This window comes from Taudactylus pleione, unplaced genomic scaffold (genome assembly GCF_031769625.1).
Source record: "Taudactylus pleione unplaced genomic scaffold, aTauple2 ptg000665l, whole genome shotgun sequence".
Classification (NCBI taxonomy): Eukaryota; Metazoa; Chordata; class Amphibia; order Anura; family Myobatrachidae; genus Taudactylus; species Taudactylus pleione.
In genome coordinates, this window is record NW_028285067.1 from 871754 (window position 1) to 894351 (window position 22598).

The 22598-nt window shown below is 45.7% G+C and overlaps 1 protein-coding gene across 4 annotated transcripts in view; it reads right to left on the minus strand.

Moving 5' to 3' along the window:
* WNK3 (WNK lysine deficient protein kinase 3) overlaps window positions 1-22598 on the minus strand; it is a 129438-nt gene that overhangs the window by 47926 nt on the left and 58914 nt on the right. For all 4 annotated transcript variants that reach the window (XM_088455689.1, XM_088455690.1, XM_088455687.1 and 1 more), the window contains exons 7-11: window positions 22288-22507; window positions 20007-20295; window positions 6550-6746; window positions 4673-4768; window positions 825-4529 (exon numbers count right to left, since the gene is read on the minus strand). In XM_088455689.1, the coding sequence (XP_088311815.1) occupies window positions 825-4529; window positions 4673-4768; window positions 6550-6746; window positions 20007-20295; window positions 22288-22507 (4507 nt within the window). The remainder of the gene's footprint in view (window positions 1-824; window positions 4530-4672; window positions 4769-6549; window positions 6747-20006; window positions 20296-22287; window positions 22508-22598) is intronic.

A 22598-nucleotide genomic window follows, 5' to 3' on the forward strand; every position in this document is an offset into this window, starting at 1 on the left:
AAAAATGCACACTGATCAAGGTATATTAGAAATGTATCAACAATTAAAATTGCACTTACATATAGACGATGATAAAACAATGAGACATTGTATTCTGGTTCCCAAGAGCACATTTAACTTGAATTAAGTGCCAGCTTTTGGGGAACAGCCTGCAAGTGTCCCACTGTTATTTTATTGTAATCAATGTGTTAAGTGCAATTTTAATGGTTGATAAATTTATAATAAACTGCTTAATTTATATGCATTTTTCTTTGTGAATTCCAGATCTAGATGAAACATGTGTATAAAAAAAATATCACAAATTAAAAAGGACAACAAAGCTCCATGTGAAGTATATTACATCTGTGCCCATATGCTATACACACATACCAATCAGCCGCTCAATGTGCCTGGGCTGACATCACAACTGGGCAGACACTTAAATTTTCCCACCCAGTTGAGATGTCAGTGTCGGCAGTTCCTGCAACCAGTGTATGGGCGGTCGGCGGCTTGTACGTACACACAACCAGATGCACAGATATAGATTTTGGAAAGATCGGCTGTGCTGTAGGGTTGACATATGTCAGTAAACTCCATAGTTCACAGGGATATATCTGGTGTACAAACCCGCCGACGCACTTGCGATATATCGCTCGTTGATAGAACAAGCAAAATATATTGCCAGTTGATAAAACGAGTGATATCTCGCCAAGTGTGTAGCCAGCATAAGTCTACCTGGTTACAGTAGAAATGATATTGACCAAAGCTAAAATCATTAAAATGAGTCATTCCATTGTAATCGTGAAGCTCATCTCACTGTTCTAGAGTTAAAAACCGGGTCTTACCTGCTGAGATTCCGTATCTGGCTGATGTATTTGGCTTTGGGCCACTGCACCTACAACCGGAATTTGGTAAGCATCCTGGTGAATCGTCGTCTCTGTTAATCCAGTTATAGCTGTGCAGGCTGGTTGTGAAATGGGATTAAGAAAGCCAGGCGGTTGTGAAGATTGATGGCTGTCAGGATGGAGAGGAAGCTGCTGCTGAAAAACGGGCTGGTGAGGCAAGACATCATTGTTGTTGGATGCAGAGGGTATCCCTGGCACAAACTCCAAACTATCTGAAATCTGGTGCTCGTGTGTTTGTACAGGTGGATGCTGATCGTGTTTGGTTGGCGGCAATGATTCTTTAGAAGCTAGAGGAGCAGTGACATGCATAATACTTTGGTGGCCATTTTGTTGATTTTGTAGACTTAAGGGTTGATAGCTCTGACCGAGCTCAAGGAGAGGGACACCAGATAGTGTTGGTGCATTAGAAGGTGGAATGGAGCATTGCGGATTCAGCCCTCCTGACTGCACAAAAGGCTGATGTGTGGGCTGTGACCCTGCAGAGGACAATGAGATTTGATTGACATCTGTGTGAACCTTACAGACCCTTTGTTCTGCATCTAACTGATTTGACAGGGCTTGCTTATCTGGAGATTGAATAGACTGTTGTACATAGACATGGTTTTCAGTATGCACTTCTGGTCTATAGTCTTGTGGCGGAGTCAACGTTTTCTGTAAATAAAGATTTGTTGGCTGCTCAATGCAATCTGGTTTCTCTACAGTCGGTATCGCATGCATCGTGTTGGTCAACTGCTCTGAAGAAGGTACTGTATTCTGAACATATACAAGTCTATCTGAAGGCGGCAACTGTAAATGAATAGGAGCAGGTACTGCGTGACTGTACAATACTGAATTGTCTGAAGGAGGAGTGTGCTGCATTGGTGCATATAAAGGATGATGAGAGTGAAGCATGGTTTGGTTCATGTAAATAGATTGGGTAGACTGGGAGACTGCATGATGGGTATATAACGGTAGATCGGCAGCAGTCTGTTGTAGGTATACTTGGTCGATCGCAGCGACTGGTTGAGGTGTATACGCTGGCTGAGCAGCTGGAGAAACTGGCCTATTTATATGCGCATGCTGCTCAGCCACAGGTACTGCAGGCTGGGTATATGCAAGCTGGTCCGCAGTGGTTATTAGGTATTTATTATGCACATGCTGTGTAGCAGACTGTGGATATACTTGCTGGTCAACCGGAGGAGTTACTTGTGAACTACACACTTGATGAGGTGACGGGCCAAGAGATGACTGCACATAACCTGTATTGTCAGATGGTGGTACGGTTTGTTGGTTATATTTCTGTTCACTAGCTGGGACTGCCTCATGGTGATACAAATGCTGATCAGTTGGAACTTGCTGTGAATTCATAGGTCTTTCCAAATAAGCCACATCTTGTAATGCATTGAAAGAAGGTTCTATTTTTTGCACTGATGGTGGCCACACATTCTGGGCACATACAGTCTTCTCTGATGGCGTCCCGTCATGCTGAGCAAACACTGCTTGCTCCAATTGTTGCCCCCCATGCCGTGCATATATAGCCTGCTCTGATGGTGGCCCCCCATGTTGGGCATACACAGCCTGATCCAATGGTTGCCCCCCATTCTGGGCATACATAGTCTGCTCCAATGGTGGACCCTTACGCTGGGCATATACAGCCTGCTCTAATGGTGGACCCCCACCCTGTGTATAAATGGTCTGCTCCAACAGTGGACCGCTTTGCTGGGCACAGACAGGCTGCTCCGCTGGTGCACCCCCATGCTGGGCATTCATGGAATGTTCTGATAGTGTCCCACCTTGTTGAGCATACATGGTCTGCTCCACCGGTGCCCATCCATGCTGGGTATAAACAGTTTGCTCTAACACTGGGACCCCAGAATGGACATACACAGGCTGGTCAGGTCGTGGTCCCCCATGCTGGGAGTAGCCAGACTGCTGCTCAAGTGATGGACCACATTGCTGGGCATATACTGCCTGTAACTCAGGTTGTGGCACAGCTTGTTGAGTATATACAGATTGCTGCTCAGGTAGTGTAACACTTTGCTGCGAACATAAGGGCTGTTGTTGGCCAAGTGGTAAGCCTTGCTGGGTATATATTGGTTGTTGTTCAGGTAACGGCATTGTTTGTGGGGCATACACTGGTTTCTCAGTTGGTGGAATCCCTTGCTGTGCAAACAATGGCTGGCTAGCTGGTGGAACAAATTGCTGGACATAGGTTACTTGTTCAGATGGTACAGTTTGCTTTGCTTGCAGTAGCAGTTCAGCTGGTGACATAGTTTGATGGACATACTCTGGCTTTTCAGATGAAGGTACCATTTGCTGGGCATACATGTTCTGCTCAGCTAATGCAGTCTGCTGTACATACACTGGTTTCTCAGTTATGTTCTGCTGTACATACACAAGTTGTTCAACTGACGTAGCCTGCTGTGAATATCCAGTCTTATCAGCTAATAAAGAGTGATGTGGGTAAACCGGCTGTTCAGCTGATAAAATAGTTTGCCGAGGATAATATATATGATCAGGGGCTACTCTATCATGTTGGATATGTGTAAACTGCTCAGATATAGGCAAAGTTTGTTGTACATAGCACAAGTGGTCTGCAGTTTGCAAAATTTGCTGATTGTACATTAGTTGCTCTGGTAAGACAGCTGCTTGCTGCACGAAGATGGTCTGCTCAGGGGGTGCAACACTTTTCTGAGGGCACAGAGTTTGGTCAGGAGTTGCAACAGATTGCTGTCCATATGCTTCCATGGGAGGAATTTGGATGTAAAGAGGTTGTTCTGCAGGATTCTGTCGGACATTAGCCTGGGGATGCAACTGTTCTGAAGATGCTATAGCATGCTGAGGGAACACTGGTTGCTCCACTACAGAAGGCTTAACCATTTGCAAGGTGTATGTAGCCTGTTCTAGATCACAGGATGCCTGCTGGACAGGAATTTGTGACAATGGATGCTGGCTGTAAGGAGAATGTTCATGCACAGATGATGGTAATGTTTGCTGTGTATGACCAGAAGCCTCAGGGACAGCTGATGTCTGTGTATTAAATGGCAAATGCTCTACCTCATACTGTTGCTCCATACACTGTGGCACGGCTTCCTGTGCAACAACCGTGGGGTATATTACTTTTGGTGGCTGTTCAACCACGGCTGGTTGCAAAACAACTTGCTGCTGTGCTAGAGGAGCTTGGTAAGGGGTTTGAGGATTTGAACTCTGAAGCTGCTCCGGGTGTGACTGAACGTGAAAGTTTTGTCCTTGCTGTAAATTGGAGGAATACATTAAGGGATCTTTGAGAGGCATAGTTGGTTGCTGTACAGCAGACAGCTGATATTGCTGCTGAGAATTAGCCTGGACTCCCATCACATTCTGGGTTTGATGAATCACGTTTTGTACGCCATAATGATTTAATATGGATGGATGGCATGCAGGGAGAAGGGTTGGAACTTGATTATTATCACCAGGTGCAGCCGAAAGAACTTGCAGCCCTGTCAGTCCACATGTGTCAAGCTGAATTCCAGCTCTGGTTTGCGGATTTGCCATTTGTACAGGCATTATCTGAGGGGACAGAGCAGAAAAAGTTGGCTGCAACACTGGCATCCCTGAAGCATCTAAAGTGTTTGAGTGAGGAATTGTTTTTCCTTCTGCTGAATATACCAACTGTCCATCCAAAGACTAAAATGACAAAATAAACACAAAATAAACACAAGTTAAATCAAATAATTTGTGAACCAATCTTAAATCAATAAACTGTATATATATATATATATATATATATATATATATATATATATATTGCTCCACAAAGACATTATTACCTGTGCATTAAGTTGTCCGTCCATCATCGTTAGCGGTTGGTATGGAGAAACAGGCTGCGGCAGGCAGTGCAACGGTAACATCTGTGGCATGGGCACCTGTATAAAAACAAGAGCGTGTAAACCTGGTCTATAAATATATTAACGGGAAGTAGTTAGAATCCCGACGCACAGGAAGCTGTCTGATGGAATCCCGGCGTCGAAATGCTGGCTTAGTACTAAAGATAGGTGTCTAAATACCGACGCCTATCTTTAACCTGACAACGCAATCACGACAGACTGTTACACGAACGAAGGTAAGCGGGAAAGGTTATCTGTTAGCCGCGCGGGGGGAGGACGTTTAGGCACTTCCAGGGGGTCTTAAGCATTAGGCACCCCCCCGGGAAGGGTTAGGCACCATCGGAGGAAGGTTAGGGTTAGGCACCACTCCGGGGGTTTTAAAATTAGGCACCCCTAAGGGAGGGTTAGCATACTTACCTGCCCCGTCGGTATTTCATACCCAACCCATATTAACTCCTAGAGACATGTTTAGTCAACATTCTATGCATGTCCATATCTAGAGACATCTCCCCCTTCTTTAATTACCATAATTGTTTAAACCTATCTGTAAATTTGAATTCCATCGGGTTCATTTTCTAACACTGTATGTGGGGGAAAAGTGACAAATTCTAGCAACCGATCAGCTTTGACCTATTGCAATGATTTTAAAAAGAGTTTCATATATAATCTATATAAAAGATGTCCAACATCATTACATTGTAATATTTTGCCTAAACTTGATAGGAGATCTTCACTGGGTGCAATGGGTCTGGCCAGTGAGGTATATAGGGGGAGGAGCCAACTTCAATTCTTAAGACTATTTAAAGTGCCAGGCTCCACTCATCACAAGTCTATACCCCAGTGTAACTCCAGAGTCCCCTAGTGGATGCAGGAGAAAATATTAGTGTGCGCACAGCACTGATCATGAGTAGTTGTATCAGAGTCCACCTGTAACCGACCTAACATGTCCAGTCATGTACCAGAAGTAGTGTCCGTAAATGTGCTAGCTAAAACACTGGCCATTAAGATCGCAGGAGTAGTGCAACCCCAAAGACACTCACAAAAATCTAATGAGGACTTGGGTAAGTGGCAGGAAGCACCTCCAAACCCTATAAAGCTTAGAAGTCAAAGTGCAACTTCACACACCCTGACTGAGGTGAAAGAAGAGGGGGTGGGAACAAAAAAAAACCGAACAAACCTATGAATAAAAATATATAACAAATCAACTATTTCTAAGGTTTCGCCCAGATGCTCATTGTTCTGGACTGCAGGAGGGAGCGTTGGATGGCATAGTGTAATAGGTGGCTATGCATGTTATTCTAATGCACTGTTCATAAATAGCATAGTGTCCTTACAGAGCTCACACAAAACACACTAACTCTGCCACATATGAAGTTTGTTCTCCGGGTTTCTTTTTCTCTTCCTATAGACTGCCCACCTACACAAACTCCTTCGTTAACATTGTTAGATAAGACCTGGCATCTCCATACTAATGATACGGTCTATTGTACTTATACTATATTTTACTTTGTCTAGGTAAGAATGCCTGTTAAACTACACAAGTAGACATTATATAGTGTGTAATGTCTAAAATATGTTGCTTGCTATGGGAGAGTGAATGTGACTAATTAACCATTTGTGTTTATAAGGATACAAGCACAGAGACAAGTACATTTACATTTGGGCAACTCAACAATTTAACGGTTATTTAAATATAGAATAAAGAGAATATATTTAAGGCTATTGAAGTGTTAGCATACAGCAGCTCCCTTTCCCATGGCCATCCTGGTATCTCACACTTCGAATACACCATCCCTTATATAGAAGGAACAAGAACTCACCGGCTGGGTCTGCTGATAGTGTCCCATGACGTGTTGCTGCGGATAAAACTGCCCCATGTGACTGGCTTCAGTTTGTGGCATGCCAGACATCCGCTGTGCACTTATAGCTTCATGAGACGCACTATAGATTGCACTGTGCTGGCTGGAATTGTCCGACGCTGCGACGGAACCTCCCCCTGTATCTGACCGGCTATCAGCTAAGACAAAAAGATAATACATGTATTAATGCATATTTAAGTGTGTGCAAACTGTGGCTATGTCCCAAAAGTAAACCTATGCAGTGGTGAAGCATAATCCAACACTCTTTTGTAATAAGCACAGTGCTGCAGATTTAATGCAAATAGTTCTTGCGAGCTACAGTATAATGAGAGAATATACTCACACCACCAAATGGAGAACAATACAAGCAAATCAATCTAATAATACTGCAGACACCGGCATCACTGAGCACAAAGATTGCATTTGCGCACTATGGGCCTGATTCAGAGCCGCTCGCTATTTGCGGTTGTTCGTTCTAAAACAAGGGGTGGCTATTCAAATGAACCGTTCGCTAATTGCGGTCTGTTCACGCCTCTAAGTGTGAACGAGCGAGCAAAACTTGCAATTGTAATTTTGAAAAATACGCCCCCTGGCCGCTCGCATCCTACGTCATGTCCGCTATTTATTAGATTAATCGAGCACATCGAACAGCGTATGAACTGCTCGCTATTCTTGTGGCTGGTTTTTTCAACCGCTATTTTGCGAGCAGTTCGGGGGAAAAAAAAAAACAAGTGACGAGGTCAATGACGCTGCTGTATTAATTATGCACTCCCTTAAAACGCCCGTTTTGACCTTTAAGCACGCCTGCGATCTAATTCCACACCCCCGTTTTCAAGCACCTTCCCCTGTTACCACCCACATACGCCTCCTTCTGTCACTCAAAATAGCAGGCATTCGCTATATAGCGAACAAACGATTTTCGGCCGCACTGACTGGTTCGCGCATGCGTATTACAATCCGTACGCATGCGCAGATGTGCGAACATCGGTCAGAACGAACGAGCGGCCGCTTACGAGCGGCTCTGAATCAGGCCCTATATCCAACCACTTTTAAAATGCAATTCAGTAAGTGGTGTTCAGGAGTATTTGAATATATTAGTATGTTTAGATCCCATATGGATTATTATAACTCAAATCCGGTCAATAATACAGAAGTGCCACTGATGCCCCTTGTGTTAATCAATTTTAAGAAGAAATTGGAAAATAAAGGGCTTTTAATATTCAGTGCACTTACCCCTATTCTACATAGAACAATTGTGAATGTTTATTGAATTAGTTAAAACATAACCTTTAGTTATTTCTCCTTAAAATATTTGGCCTATCCTCATAAGGGAGACAGTCAAATATAAACTATAGAAGTGATTATAGACTGGAATATGTGAAAATAAAATAATTACTTAAAAACAAAGTGTCAAGTGTCCACCTGTATTTAATCTCATTACTATCTCCAACAGATAATTGTTTCTGTATTTATTCTTATAGAATATATTGTTTTATTCCATTATATGGATATATGTTGTAGTCTAGAGCGGTCTAGAAATCGTGCCATGATTTTTCCCTTATTTGTTGCCCTATAGTATTAACAGAGTGGTTCTCACTTAAGGTGCACACACACATACCGACTTGCTCCCAACCAGCCGATGTACACGATTTCCCCTGAACTCTCCCTGAACGCAGTCGTGGTCACGATTTGGAGTTAAAAATGTCCAATCTGACTTAAGAGCTATCTTGCAGCCAGTGCATTGAATCCCAGATTGGCTAATCTGCCCTACAGCATGGCAGATCTGAAGATGCGAGGTACGACGAGCGGAGACGCGCATCAGCATCGTGATCAAGAGTAGAAACTCACGATTTGGCCATTTTTTACATGATCTGTCGTCACGATTCAGCGAAATCGGCCAAATTGGATGAAAACTCGGTATGTATGTGGGCACCTTTACACTTATGATGAGATTTTTCCGTTCTTGTTGCAGTTAGTGGATACAACGTATTGGATATATGTACCTGCATTCTCCGACCCCCTGTATTGTACTACGAGTCTCAGCATGGTAGCATCTCTTATGCTTAAAATTAGGGTGTGCAGTCCAAGCCCCCTCCCCCTGTCCACTATATTTGTGTATATATTGTACACTTGAAGGCTGGGACTCCTTCTGCTTGGTATTTGCACCTCACCCATCCGCCTTAAGCTCAGGCTCCTGCATTGCTGTCTACATATTAGAATGGCCATTATTATATGTGTCCTGGATAAAGGTGTTAGTATTAGGGACCCATCTTACGGGGTTCACCTTGACATGGTGGATGAGCAAACATTTTTGGCCAAACACGTCCTAAGAACCTCACTTATACTCCATGTTAATTGCAGAGTTTATTAGGATTATTTGATTATCATTGTTCTTAGTACTTAAGGCCGGTACACACTAGACCACAGGTTCTCAAACAAGGTCCCCAGGACCCCAAACAGTGCATGTTTTCCAGGTCTCCTCACAGAATCACAAGTGAGATAATTAGTTCCACCTGTGGATCTTTTAAAATGTGTCAGTGAGTAATGATTACACCTGTGCAGCTGCTGGGTGACCTGGAAAAGGTGACCTGTGTGAGGACCGAGTTTGAGAACCACTGCACTAGACGATGTCTAGTGTTCACAAACTCGTTAGTGAAGGGACCCGGTGGGGGTGCAGGCTTCGGCAAGTGCATAAACACTTAGCAAAGCCGGCAGTGACTGAGCGGGTCCATGCTGCATTCGGCAGCTTGGCTCCTGTTAACAACATCGGTCATCGGAACCAAATGCAGGGCCGACTGAGGATGTCGCTGACGATGCGGGGGAGCGCACGCATAGTCAGCGCCATGGCTGGTACACACTAGACATTGTGCCCGATAGGTCGCTCCCATCCGCTGGCTCGGATTACATATCGTCTAGTCGTGTACCCAGCATAGGAGTGTGCACCTGCATTCTCTGTTCCCTGCATAAGGATCAATTGTCCCAGTACCCTCAGCCTGCCCAGCGTGGTTTCTGCTATTGCTGCACTTTATTTGGAGCAGCGAATGACCAAACTGGCTGATTTACAATGCTGCTCTCTGGAGTTCCCACATTAAACTGTATCAAGGTACAAAAACTCACCAATTATGTATAACATTAAAGAGCTTATAACACTTATTTTGACAATCAATAAAGCTAGATAAGAGCTGACTGGATGCAAATAGTAATGTGTATAGGTCATAAAAAAACAAATCATAATCCTATACCATTGGGACAGAAGGTAAATGTGGTCACTAATAGTGTGGTTACATGTTACAGGTTGGGCCATGCTCATGTATGACCAAATCTGACCACAGAGCAGGTCTGATTGAAGAACTAACAAAGAGCTGCTAGATCCTCCTGTGTAAGAGCGCCCATTCAAAGGCTCTGATAAAAAACAAGAGATATGGTAAGAACTTACCTTTGTTATCTCGGTTTCTACGAAGTCCATAGGGTCCACAGGGTTGACCTTGGGGTATAGGTTGGGAACCAAATCCGGGCACCACGCAGTTAAAGCTTTTAGCTCCCAGGATGCACTGGGTCCACTCTCCCTATAACCCCACCCCCAAGCCAGAGGCACCTCAGTTTGTAAGTAGCCAAAGGCCGGAGGAGGAGAGAAAAAGAGAGAGAAAACTGGAACACTCAATAACCATACTCACCGAAATGGGAGACGGAAAACCGGTGACCAGCCACACAGCCCATATGAAGCCAGGTGCGTCAGGGCGGGCGCCCTGTGGACCCTATGGACTTCGTAGAAACAGAGATAACAAAGGTAAGTTCTTACCATATCTCTTGTTTTCTACTTCAGGGTCCATAGGGGGTCCACAGGGTTGACCTTGGGGATGTCCCAAAGCAGTTCAACCAAGGGTGGGGACGCTCCTGTGCTGAGAGGAGAATCCGTCGCCAAAAAGGAAGCATCCTGAGAGGCAAAGGAAACCAATGCCTAGAACCTTAAAAAGGTGTGGACAGAAGACCACGTGGCCACCTAGTAAGGCAAAACAGCCGAGGCGCCACAGCGAGCCGCACACGAGGGTCACATGGCCCGAGAAAAAACAAGCATCAACAACAGGAAGGCCTACCCATGGGTAGGCCCCTGAGGAAGACCTACGAGGCCATCCAAGCCAACATTTGGTTATAGGCCGGCCATCCTTTCCTGTGAAAACCAGAAATCTCAGACCACCAATAAGGAGTCCGATTTCCGTAAGGAACCTGAACGGATCACATAAATCCAAAGAGGCCAGACCACAGTCAATGAGGCCACACCAGCCGAGAGGACTGGGGACAGAATGGCCGTACCATAAGTTCCAGAACAATATGGAACCTGAAAACCACTAAGAAGAAACACAGGGCGAGAGCAACTCCCACCCTGACATGATGCCCTCCAGAAGAGGGAGCCACATGAGAACGCTCCCAATTCAGACACTCTCCTGGTTGATATAAACACCCTGAGAGAAAGAGAGAGCCTAAGCAATAGACCATGTAATGGCTATCACAACCAGCGGTTCCATTGACTGTCCCCGGAGGTAACGAAGAACCACTACTTACTCCCAAGGAGTCCCTAGGGAGGACAAATGGAGGCATAATCAAGAAAACACTCCAAAGGATGAACTGGATACCAGAGTGAAGCAATTCCATATCTTAACCATACTGACAGTGTAGAGATCCGCACTGTCAGGAAGACCAGGCCAAGTGTGAAACCCAAGCCAGCCGGAAGGAATGCCAGAATATCTGGAAATCCTGGACACCGGAGGATTGCATCGACAGGTACAATACCATAAGATTTATGGCTGCCACAGTTTGTGGTAGGTCCCAGCAAAAGCTGATCCATGTGCTCTAATCATTCCAACGATGACAAAGCCAGGGAAGCCGTAAGACCACTGTAAGGACACAGTCAAAGACAAACGACCCAGGTCCAAGGCAAAACCAAGGACCCTGAGACAACAGGTCCGGGCAGTGAAGCATCAGGGATGGAGTATTGATGTAGAGACTCCGAAGATCCAAGTACCCCTGACATCTGGGGCAATCAGGAGCCACCAGCAGGAAAGCATCTCCGTCTCGATTGAAAACACTTCCAAAGACCTCGAGGAAGAAGGGAGACCGGAGAACACAGGTACACAAAGTGGAAGGACCACTTCACCGACAAAGAGTCGCTGAAGTTTGCTTCAGAATCCCCAGAGCTGAACTGTAACACCATAGTGTGATAAAGTCAGAAGGCCATGAGGGTCACCTCAGGGGGGCCCCCCCTGCTCACCAGGAGATGAAACCTCTCTTGGGGAAGAGACTAGTCCCCGGGATGCACGTCGTGACGGCTGAGGACTCCCGCTTCCCAATGGAGAGCTCCTGAAATGAACGCTGCCGAGATGGTCGGGAGGAGACCCTCGGACTATGTCCGAATATGTGACATACCTGTCATTGCCACCCAACGAACAGTGTTGCTAAAAAGGAAGCCACTGTCCTGACCCTGTCGGACTGAACCTTTTCAGGTTCACCGGGAAACAAGAGTTATGCCAGAGTAAGTTAATTGACAGGGTGGAATCGACAGACGTCCAACTGCACTGAAAAGGATTCGATCCAGACACTGTCCCTAGCAAAGAAAACCCTGGACGAGATGGCCATAGCCACCCGGACAGGGACCGACTTGCCTCCGGAGAGAGCATCATCGTTTGAACAGTTATCCGACAGAAAAAACTCATTCCATCTGGAGATGAGCCAATTATGGAAAGGCCTGGAATGGAACTGAGCCCATTCCACCATGCATCCCAGAGTGTAAAGACATCTGTCAACTGCGCAGACAACCATGTACTCCTAATGGAAGAGAGGAGATTCCGTCTTACGCCAGAAGAATTCTCAGATTCTGAGAATCCAGCAGGGATCCTAGATGAAGAATACCCAGAGAGGGATGCAGGGAGGACTTTTTCCCCGTTGATTAAACGTCTGTACCCTGAAGAAGCCACAGTCATCCTGACCTGGCCGTAAAGTACCCCGGTGATCCCGCTAAGAGCAGGAGGCAGTCCAGGTACAGGAGCATTGGGATATACTGAACAGAAGAACTGTCAGAAAATCCAAAACGCTGGTAAACCCCTGTGGGGCTGAGGACAGTCCCAACAGGCAGAGCCCGAAAAATTGTAAGTGTTGCTGTGATACAGCAAACCTCAGCCCATGCTGAGGAAAGGTCTCTGTAAGTACCCGTAGGCACGCGTCCTGTATATCCAGTGATACCCTAAAGTCCCCAGGTTCCAAACATCGTATGATGGAGCATAGGGATTTCCTCCTGAGCCCAGGTAGCTTTAGGAACTGGTTCAGGGAATTGAGACAGAGAACAGGCCAAAGAGGACCATTCAGCCACCGCACCAGAAAGAAAACAGAACAACCAGTCCCTCACTGAGATAGTGGGGATGGCCCAATTAGCTCCGCTTACCGCAACAACTGCATAGCTTTCTGGATCTGTAAGGCCCTTGTAAAGAGGGCGTACCCTCCTACCCACGTAGCCGCGGCAACTTGACACTAATACCGGGCGAACTGAGAAAATCGGTATCTCCCAGTTGTAGGCCTGTCCCGTCAGACTGAAGAGATATCCGTAGGTTCAGAAGCAGGATCGGCTGGCAGTCCAGGCCTGCTCGGTACTGGATATGTCGGCCCTTGTAGATGCCGACAGTCTACGAAGAAACAGACCTTTAGGCTGACCCAGAGGACAAAAAAGACTTAACAGACTTAGTCTGAGGCCTTGTAGTGGGCATAGCTGAAAGCGGTAAACTTGTCGTTAGTAATACTGCCAATGTTACTACAATCTTGTCAAGGTCAGGACCAAACAATATCAACCCTAAAGATGGTATCTGCACCTCTGCATTCCCAGAGCGCAGCCATAGGGTATTACGGAGGATACAGTCGCAGCCGGAACTCTGAAAGTTAGGAGACTGGTATCCAATATAGGCATTTCCACCTATGACAACAGCATATATTACGTGAGCGACCAAATACATTTGAACCCCCGACGTGTTGGAGGGGAAAAAACGTTACAAATGCATCAACCCAATATGCAATAGTATTAACCAACCATGCTATAGCCATGGTAGGATGGGTAACAACTCCTGAAAGCAAGTATACTGATTTCAGGCAGAGTTACCACCTACGGATCCGAAGAATCCGACCACGCAGGAATGGGAGGCGTAGTAACGTCTGTAACCAGACGAGTAACACGCCCATCCCCCCCAGGAGGGGCTCGTGATGACCCTCAGGGAATTTGGGACAGGAGGCCAAACACTGTTGTAACACCTCCTATCTGGCAACAGCCAGAGTCCCGCTATGCGATCCACCCGCTAGTCAGCAACAGGTAACCCGAAGGCACGCAATACTGAGGGTGTATGATACAGGTGCAGGTCAACATTCACTCTAACCAGAATGGACCTGCTACCAGCCCTAAAGCAGGGATAATAATACCTGAAATAGGCTTCCCCCCGTGTAAGAGGGAAAGAGCCCCGAACAGTACCCAGTTCACGGCAGAGCCAACTGGGAAGTAACCACAGGGCGTCAACCACGCCAATTAGCGTTTCGTAGAAAACGACATCCACCCAGGGTGGCTGTTGTGGTAATCCCTGCAAGGGGAATGACAGACTATTGTGGCACCAGGGGGAATTCATATACTGCGAAAAACCCCTGCAGGGAGCGGTAGTCTGTGTCACAGGGGAAGAGTGCAAGAAGCTGCGAGATACCCTGAGATGAAAAGGGCAGTATGGTGAAGTAACCCCAAGTGAGGTACAACAATGGGGCCCGCCCGGCGATCCGCAATTGAGAGGATCCCGAGAAAACAAACCGCCCAAGGGGGTCGTGAAAGAGGCCGGCACCAGATGACGCCACATACAGAACCCTTTATGAGTCAAATCCTCCGCACTAACACCTGCAGCACATGACTTGCAGGATAGTAAAAATGGGTGCAGTATAACGCTCTATCTCCTGGTCAGACATATCTGACCAATCTTGGCGGAAATATTAAGCAGCACTATACTGGTCCTGACTGATGCCAAAAATTAGCTGCAGGGACCCATTTTCAGCGTATGCAACACACAGTTCCATCTAAAATATGGCAACGTGCAGCACGCAACAGTATGTGACAAACCACACAAATATTAACAAGTATATAAATGTGAGGTCTCAGAACCACCCTAAGTACAGCTGTATTAGGGCAGATAAAGAAAAGGGATAGATATACACTGACAGGTGAGAGAATAAAGTACAGTCAGCACTAGCATAAGTCACATACAATGCAGATATATACATATATACATAAACATGTCATATAATATACTGCACTATTACACTGCATTCAACTGCCCAGATTCAGTGTCTGGGAAGGCTACAGCGCTGTGTACACTGACCTGATGGTGAGGTACGCAGGGGGACTGGACTCACTGCCATCCTGAGAGATTTCTGCTGCACCACAGAGATAAAATGGCCGCTGGAGACCTCAGAGGAAGTGTGGCCCGCGGAGGAAGCAGCTCAGCGACGCCAGACTATGGATACTGAAAGGCGCGCTGAGCTGAGGGGAGGAGCCGCTGTAACAGGGAAGGCTGCCTCCCCTGGCCGGCTATTAACCCCCGGGACGCCGGCTCCCTGCACCGATCGTTAAGTCCCTGGTGGTCTAGTGGACACACGGGGTATGGGGGGCCCGCCGCCACTGCCGGCGCCTCCGGTCTGTCCCCTGAGACCGGAGGCACAGGACTGCATTTGAAATGCGCGGATCACCGCAAGCGGTGATCCGCGACCTTACCTGCTCCCCGTGGATCCGGCAGCAGTCCTGGGCGCCCGCAGAGTCCGGCTAGTACAGACTCTGGGGTCCCGCTGAGATCCCCAGATCTGTACTGGCGTCTCAGCGCCAGCGGGGTGACGGAGCGGCAGCTTAGACGTCCTATGGACAGTCCGACGCTGCCGCTCTGAAGAGTCCAAAGTCCATGAAAAAACTTTGTCCCTAAAAAAATTAAAATAAGCTTAGGGGCTGCTAATCAGCTCCCCCTGCGCTAACGGTGACCCGACTCCGGCCGGGCACCAACTTAAACTGAGGTGCCTCTGGCTTGGGGGTGGGGTTATAGGGAGAGTGGACCCAGTGCATCCTGGGAGCTAAAAGCTTTAACTGCGTGGTGCCCGGATTTGGTTCCCAACCTATACCCCAAGGTCAACCCTGTGGACCCCCTATGGACCCTGAAGTAGAAAGGAAAATTACTGAAGGGTAACGAGATTTACATAAACAAATAAATAAAACTGGCCCTGCTCACTTTCTCTGAGATATCACTCCATATGAAAGCATTACTACCACTTCTCACTAAGGGGCCTATTTATAAATTTTCGGGTTCTAGACCCAATAATCATAAGTTTTTATCATTAAACACAAGCAGGGACAGGGGCTCTGAAAGGAGGGAGCTCATCCCTGCTATGTGTTAGAAGTGTAGTGATCACTAATTCAGGACCCTGGAGCGCAAGTGCAGAGTTTTAACTTTGCATGCGAGAGCGGCCATTGCTGAGGAGGGATCCTACGGATCCACTTCCCGGTAAATGGTGAGGAAAGCAGCCTATAAGCTAAAATGGCATTAGCTACTGGGGGCAAGCTCCAGAACACTTCATATTCCGTAGCTCGGTAAATATGCTTATACAGCAGCCCCTATAGAAAACTATAGGGGCTGCTTCAGCTGTCGAAAATGGAGGTCCGGAGCAGATATTGGGGATATGCTGCAGTACCCTATACAAACATTCGGGGGATACTTAGTATTTGCAGGTACTCGTCCTCCCTTCCCAGCCCAAAAAATGTGTTTTCGGAGGATATAATGCTAATGTTAATAGAAAGGCCCCAATGGGATCTATTTATTAAACAATTTTGGTGTGGGTTCAGCTAATAATACAAACAGGGTGGGGGCTGGGGGTGCTGCGGGGATAACACTCGGCAATCAATCAAGCTGGCTGGCAGGCAGGGGGACCGGAGAGTAGCTGCTGCTTTGAGAAAATTTGTGTCAGTGGACCCATTTTTAGCAAAGGAGAAGGTCCCACAGGACTGTCATTTACAGTGTTTTTCATAACTAGTTAGCACCTTACCCCCCTCCCAACCCCCAGCACTGCCTGCCCCTTACCCCCCCTCCTCGGTCCCAGTACTAGCTGCTATCTACCCTTATCGCGTGCCTAAGCCCAAGCATTGCCTGCCCCTAGCCCTCTCCTTGGCCCCCAATACTGCCCTAGCTGCTATCTACCCTTATCCTCTTCCTAGCCCCAGCACTGCCCGTCACTAACCCACTCCTTGCCCCCCTAGTACTGCCCCAGCTGCTATCTACCCTTATCCACCCCTTTGCACCCCAACTGCCACATGCCCTTACCCCCTCTACCGGCCCCAACAGCCAACTGCCCATAACCCCCTATGCCCCAACTGTTACCTGCCCCCAGCCCTGTCCTAGCTGCCACCTGACTCCAGCCTCAGCACTGTTCCAACTGCTGTCCGCTCTTACCCCCTTCCCTCCTTCCCTACCACCAGTACTGCCTGCCCTAATGCCCCCTCTCTACCCCCAGCTCCACTGCAACTGCTTCTTGCACTTAATCCCCTCTATCCCAACTGCTACCTGCTGCCAAGCACTGCCCACAACAAGCTGCCACCTGACCCCAGCACTGTTCCAACTGCTGTCTGCCCTCAGCTCTGCACCTGTTGGCTATGTGAGATCAAGGCACTGTAATTATAAGCATTATCCGTACTGTAAAATATGAGTATGACTTCCCAAGGTGTGTGTGTAGGGCATGTGGGGTGGTCTGATGCTATATGTGGAGATCAAAAGCATAATGTGTGATGGGACCCAGAAACAGTGGAGTAGGACCCCAATTTTTTTTTTAAAGTGAGGGCTCCCTGGGACCCACACATTTTTTCGCTGAGTGCGATCACTGCTATAGTTGACTATGGACCGCAATAACGTACATTTTTTTTGGAGAGCGATACTCCGGATCTCCCTCCATCAACCCTCACTGTCGCATGCATGAGCAGGTGGAAAAGTTGGTGAAAATCCCTATTTAAAAAGTAAACACCACTGGGACACCCTCCTTAATGAATAATTAGGCAAAAATAATATTTAATTAGCTTCATTTGGCCAATAATGACATGTAAAATTTGGGGTAAAAAAGTGCAAAGCAAAGGAAAATAGGTCTAATGACGGGACAGGTATATTGGGGTGCTGTATGAATGGGACAGGTGTTTTTAAGATTGCAGGTGGGTGTTAGAGGCATATATTGAAGGTTTGTTTCAAAGTGTCTTTAAATGACAAATATATTCTTAAAGGCATTTTTATGCACCCCCAATTGATTAATATTTATTTTGCCAAAAACACTTGTTTTCTATCATTATTAGACTGCTTTTGAAATATGCACAAAACAGCCATTCGACACAATTTAAGAACCCCAAATACTTTATTAGGACCACTAATACACTTCTATATTGTCATACTATATCTCTTTGCTTTTTTGGGGGGTACAGGCAGATTTCCCCATTTTCACCGACACTTATCGCGGGTAAAACCAGGAAGAATTTTCGCGCTTCGCGACTTTGGAATTGAATTTTGAGAAAATCAAGTGCGTGCAAAAATGCGACAAGAGGATTTCACACACAAAGGGTGCGAGAAAAATGACTGCATTATCACCGCTAATTGAATTCTCCCCTTAGCTTTTTAAAAGTTCATATCTCGTCCATGTCTGTCTTTTTTCAGAAGCTGTGCGTTTTGCCAGAAGTATAGATATTTAGGCATGTTACGTTAGAGTCAGTGGAGTTTACATTTCTAACATGGGAGAATATGTTTCTTTTGGCTAGATCTACGGTGAGAAAAATTTTGGAGCTGGGGGCTCTGCCCTATAAATCTCCATATATTATTTTTCATTAAGACAGGGGGATCTATGTAGCCTAAACTAGTGTGCAGTTTAAAACAGGATATCTATAAATTTAGGCAGTTGTCGGACTTTGGAAGAGGAGATATGTAAATAGGAGACTTCAGTAATGCCTACATGTAGTGCTGCGGAAGATTACTTCAGCAATTTGACAGGCTTACACTGGAGCGTGGAAAGATGTTCCTGAAAATGAGGGCACTTTGTACCAGTTTGGAGAGTGCCTGCTTTCCTGAGCAGCTGAGTCGGGCCACTTGGTCCTCTGTAAATACATTTAGAAGGTCGTACAGATTCAAATGTTTTGTGTCCAATGATACTAGATTTGGACAGATGGTGTTGTGTAGGTCTATTTCAGATAGTATCATCCTGTAGGGACAGCTTTATGACATCCCCCAGGTTCCAGTGTTCCCCAAAAGGATGATAGGAATATATGGGATTTTTGTACCTGAATTACATATTTTTCTATTAATCCATTGAAGGATAGGTGGGACCACCATTTATGTTTTAGTTCTACCCTTAAAAGTTATGTTGTAGGAGGTAATTTGTCGTCTTCTGTCTCTCGTTTGGTTTTGCTCTCCTGCTCTGTGGGCTTGGGTATTAAAATAACTGATTCAGAGTAGCTAAGGGGAAGAATTCAGACGTTCCTAAAGTGCCCAATCCATGGCTAAGCTTATATAACCCCATAGTTCCAGTTTCTCCAGTGCGTTCAGGGAAAAGGATTTAACGTAAGTACAAAAATACCACTTTGTGATCTTTGAATTAAAAGAGACCAATGAATGATTGTACGGCAAGTTTCACATTAATATAGGTCACTTCCGGAGCAATTGAGAGATGACAATTAGGGAAGCATTGCGCAAAACTCAATAAATAGAACTTTTGTGGATTTATGAAAGACTGATTGTACCCAACTAATCGGATTAGTTTTTGAAAGGAAGTAGGTAATGAATTACCAATGCAGTGGCAAGCATTCACATTTTTATGACGCTTATGCAGCCTGGCCGTCCTAAACCCTATGCAAGGTCCAGGAGGTCTGCAACCCATGACACAGACCACGGGCTTTACACGCCTGCACAACAGGGGGGGGGGGGGTGTGTGACATGCCCCCGTTTTGAACAACAGTCTATGCCCCCATCTCTGCTCCACCCTTAAACGCCCCAGCGAGCACACTGCGCCTGCATAGACAATGAACCATCGCATATGTACTGAACCATCGGATATGTAAACAATGGGTACATACATATCTGAATCAGGCCCAATGTTTGACCTATACGGTTTAGGTTGTCCGGACACATTAATTTGGGAAGGCGTGGGTTGCCTGATCCGAGTGGCTATTCAGATGGGGGTGATTTAGTTATGAGTGTGTGTGATAGTTGCAAGCTAATGCAATGTGTTTTTTTCACAGCAAAAACTTTTTTTTTTATTATAACACTATGCTGGTTCATTTTCATAGGATTAATACAAGTCTTACCTAGCGTGTAAACACCATAAGCATTCATTGGGGGTAGACAAACCTGTAACGGATGAGCATTGCTGACACTGCTGCTGTAACTGCTGGCGTACATGCTGATCCACCTCCGTTTCCTCACACTCATTACCTCCTGTTTGCGAAAAGCCAGCAGTAACAGGGGCGGCCGCCTGTACGACTGGTGCCCCAGCAGCTCTGCTCTGGGAATCCCGGCGATCCTCTGTGCTTCCAGCCAGCATCTTCCGGTCTCTTGTCTTCTTGATCAGGCACACTCGATCGCGTATCGATTTGGACACCGCTTTACTGTCACTTTCATGGAAAAATCCAGATTTAACCTACAGAAAAACGTCAGAAAAATGGTTGCACTCGACGATCTCACACACATTTCATAAGGAAATTTACGTCTATGATATACATACATATATAGCCATCTAGAAAAAATAGACATATATAAACCATTCTTCAATAATTATATAAAAGCTCTTGGCTTAGTGTGACAGGCTACAGCTTTTTCCATATAGAGTATCTATTTCGGAGGCTGGGTGCCACTCCCCCATTCCCCGCACATGCTGCACATGTTTTTAACTTAAAGCTTTACTGAACATAGACGTAATGCCTCAGATGTATCATTTGTACATTACCTTAACATGTTATGATTTAAACAGGCACCTCAGCGACTGGTGGGGAAAATGAATGTGTTCTGTACAATAGTGTCAGCGCAGCACTCTTGTATATATGCGTTATTGTGTGCTATGGTTTAATGTAATAAAAATGTATTTCACATTAACCCTATAGGTCCAGTAAGGGTACTGCAATAACCTGCGGGGTCTTACTGCCATCCTGATTTCTGTTCCCAGGATTACCCGTCCTTGGTGACGCAGTGGAGCTGCTGCAGAGCACTCGCAACCAGAGGGGCTACTGACAGCACACCTCATGGATTCAAGTGAGCTTAAGACCCCAAAAGAGTCTGCTTAATATCCCTGTAGAGTCGATTTGGGATTTGAAGAAGTTGTTAGACCCAAGGGGGCTGGTAAACAGGGATCGTAAAAGACACTTGGGTTAATTTTCCTTCCTGTCCTCGCACTGTGCTCATCGTCACAGAATGTAATGTTAAATAAGTGAACAAAGTTGAGACAGATTTATGCGCAACTTTAAGTCAAAGTGAACTGGTTAAAAAAAAAAAAAAGACAGCAAAGCTCCATGTAAAGGTGAGCATGTGTCTATCATCACTGTCTATCATCACTGTCTATCAGTGGTGTGTGGTATAACTGCTCATTTCACAGATGGTAAGAGGAACCGAAATATAAAATTGTGGAACCAATTCCCTCGACAGGGTGACAGACTAAATCCATCTCGTCACAACTACCAAGCTAAAATGATGGCTTAATCAATATAGAGGCTGCGCTTATATACACGAATATATATATATATATATATATATATATATATATACACACACAAACACATGCATACATCCATACACACATATATATGTACACACACACACAGTCCTACACACACACACAGTCCTACACACATATATGTACACACATTATATATATATATATATATATATATATATATATATCTATTACACACACACACAATTATATAAGTACATATATACAGGATTATCCATTAACCCACCTCTTTGTATCTAAAAAACAAACAAAATTTTGGCTCTGGTACAAAAGAAAGAACTTTTTAAATAAAATAATTTTCAAAAACAAAAGTCCACTAGTAAATAAAGGGCCTAACTCAGCAGCATACACAATTGCAACTACATGCGCAGATCGGCCGATTGTTCAGCACTGTGCATGCACCGCACGTGTGCTGCAATTGCACTGCTATTACACATGCAGATCGGAATCCATCGCAGAGTGGGTGACAGGCTGTGGGAGTTTGGGGGCGGTGACAGGGGAGTGGTCGGAGAAATGCAGGCGTCTGTCCGTCTGAACGTCGTTGCTTGGGCGTGCATAAATTATCCACTGCGATTGTAAGAGCAGTTTGAGTACTCACTTCGTGCAACGAGATCTGCTGTAATTGTGTGTGACGGGCTGATGTGCTTCGATGGTACCGATGTATACGCAGGACTGCGAGGTATTACGGATGTGAGAAAGCATTAGTGGGCGTCTCTATATGCTGGCTGCGCTGTGGCAGGCATTAGCAAATTTTTGCAGCTTCATTGCATGCGATTATGCAGCTGCGATCCATACTAAAATCAGGCCCAAAGACTGTAACGTGTTGGAAACCTTTTAAGAAAACTAAACCAAACAGGTCTATTTGTTTCACCGCAGACAGGCCAGTTCTAGACTGGAAGTTCTCACCATTTCATAGGCCACTTCATCCGGATTATCCAGGTCCAAGTTAAAGCTGAACTCTATAGCTTCATTGTCTTTGTGTTTTCCTTTGAGCTTTTTGGGATCTTCTACCCAGAGTCTCAGGGCCAGAGATGGGTTCACACCATCATCTTCCTCTGCTAGTTCTACTCTAAGGCCGGTGTCTTCTGCAAAGAAGGCGTGGTTTAGGAGGTCCTTAATAGATAACCTGGAATCAACCAAAGAAAATGGCACTTAAAAAGAATCAATAAGTATAGCATGCCTTTTAGATAACTACACAAATAAAACAACAACAAAAA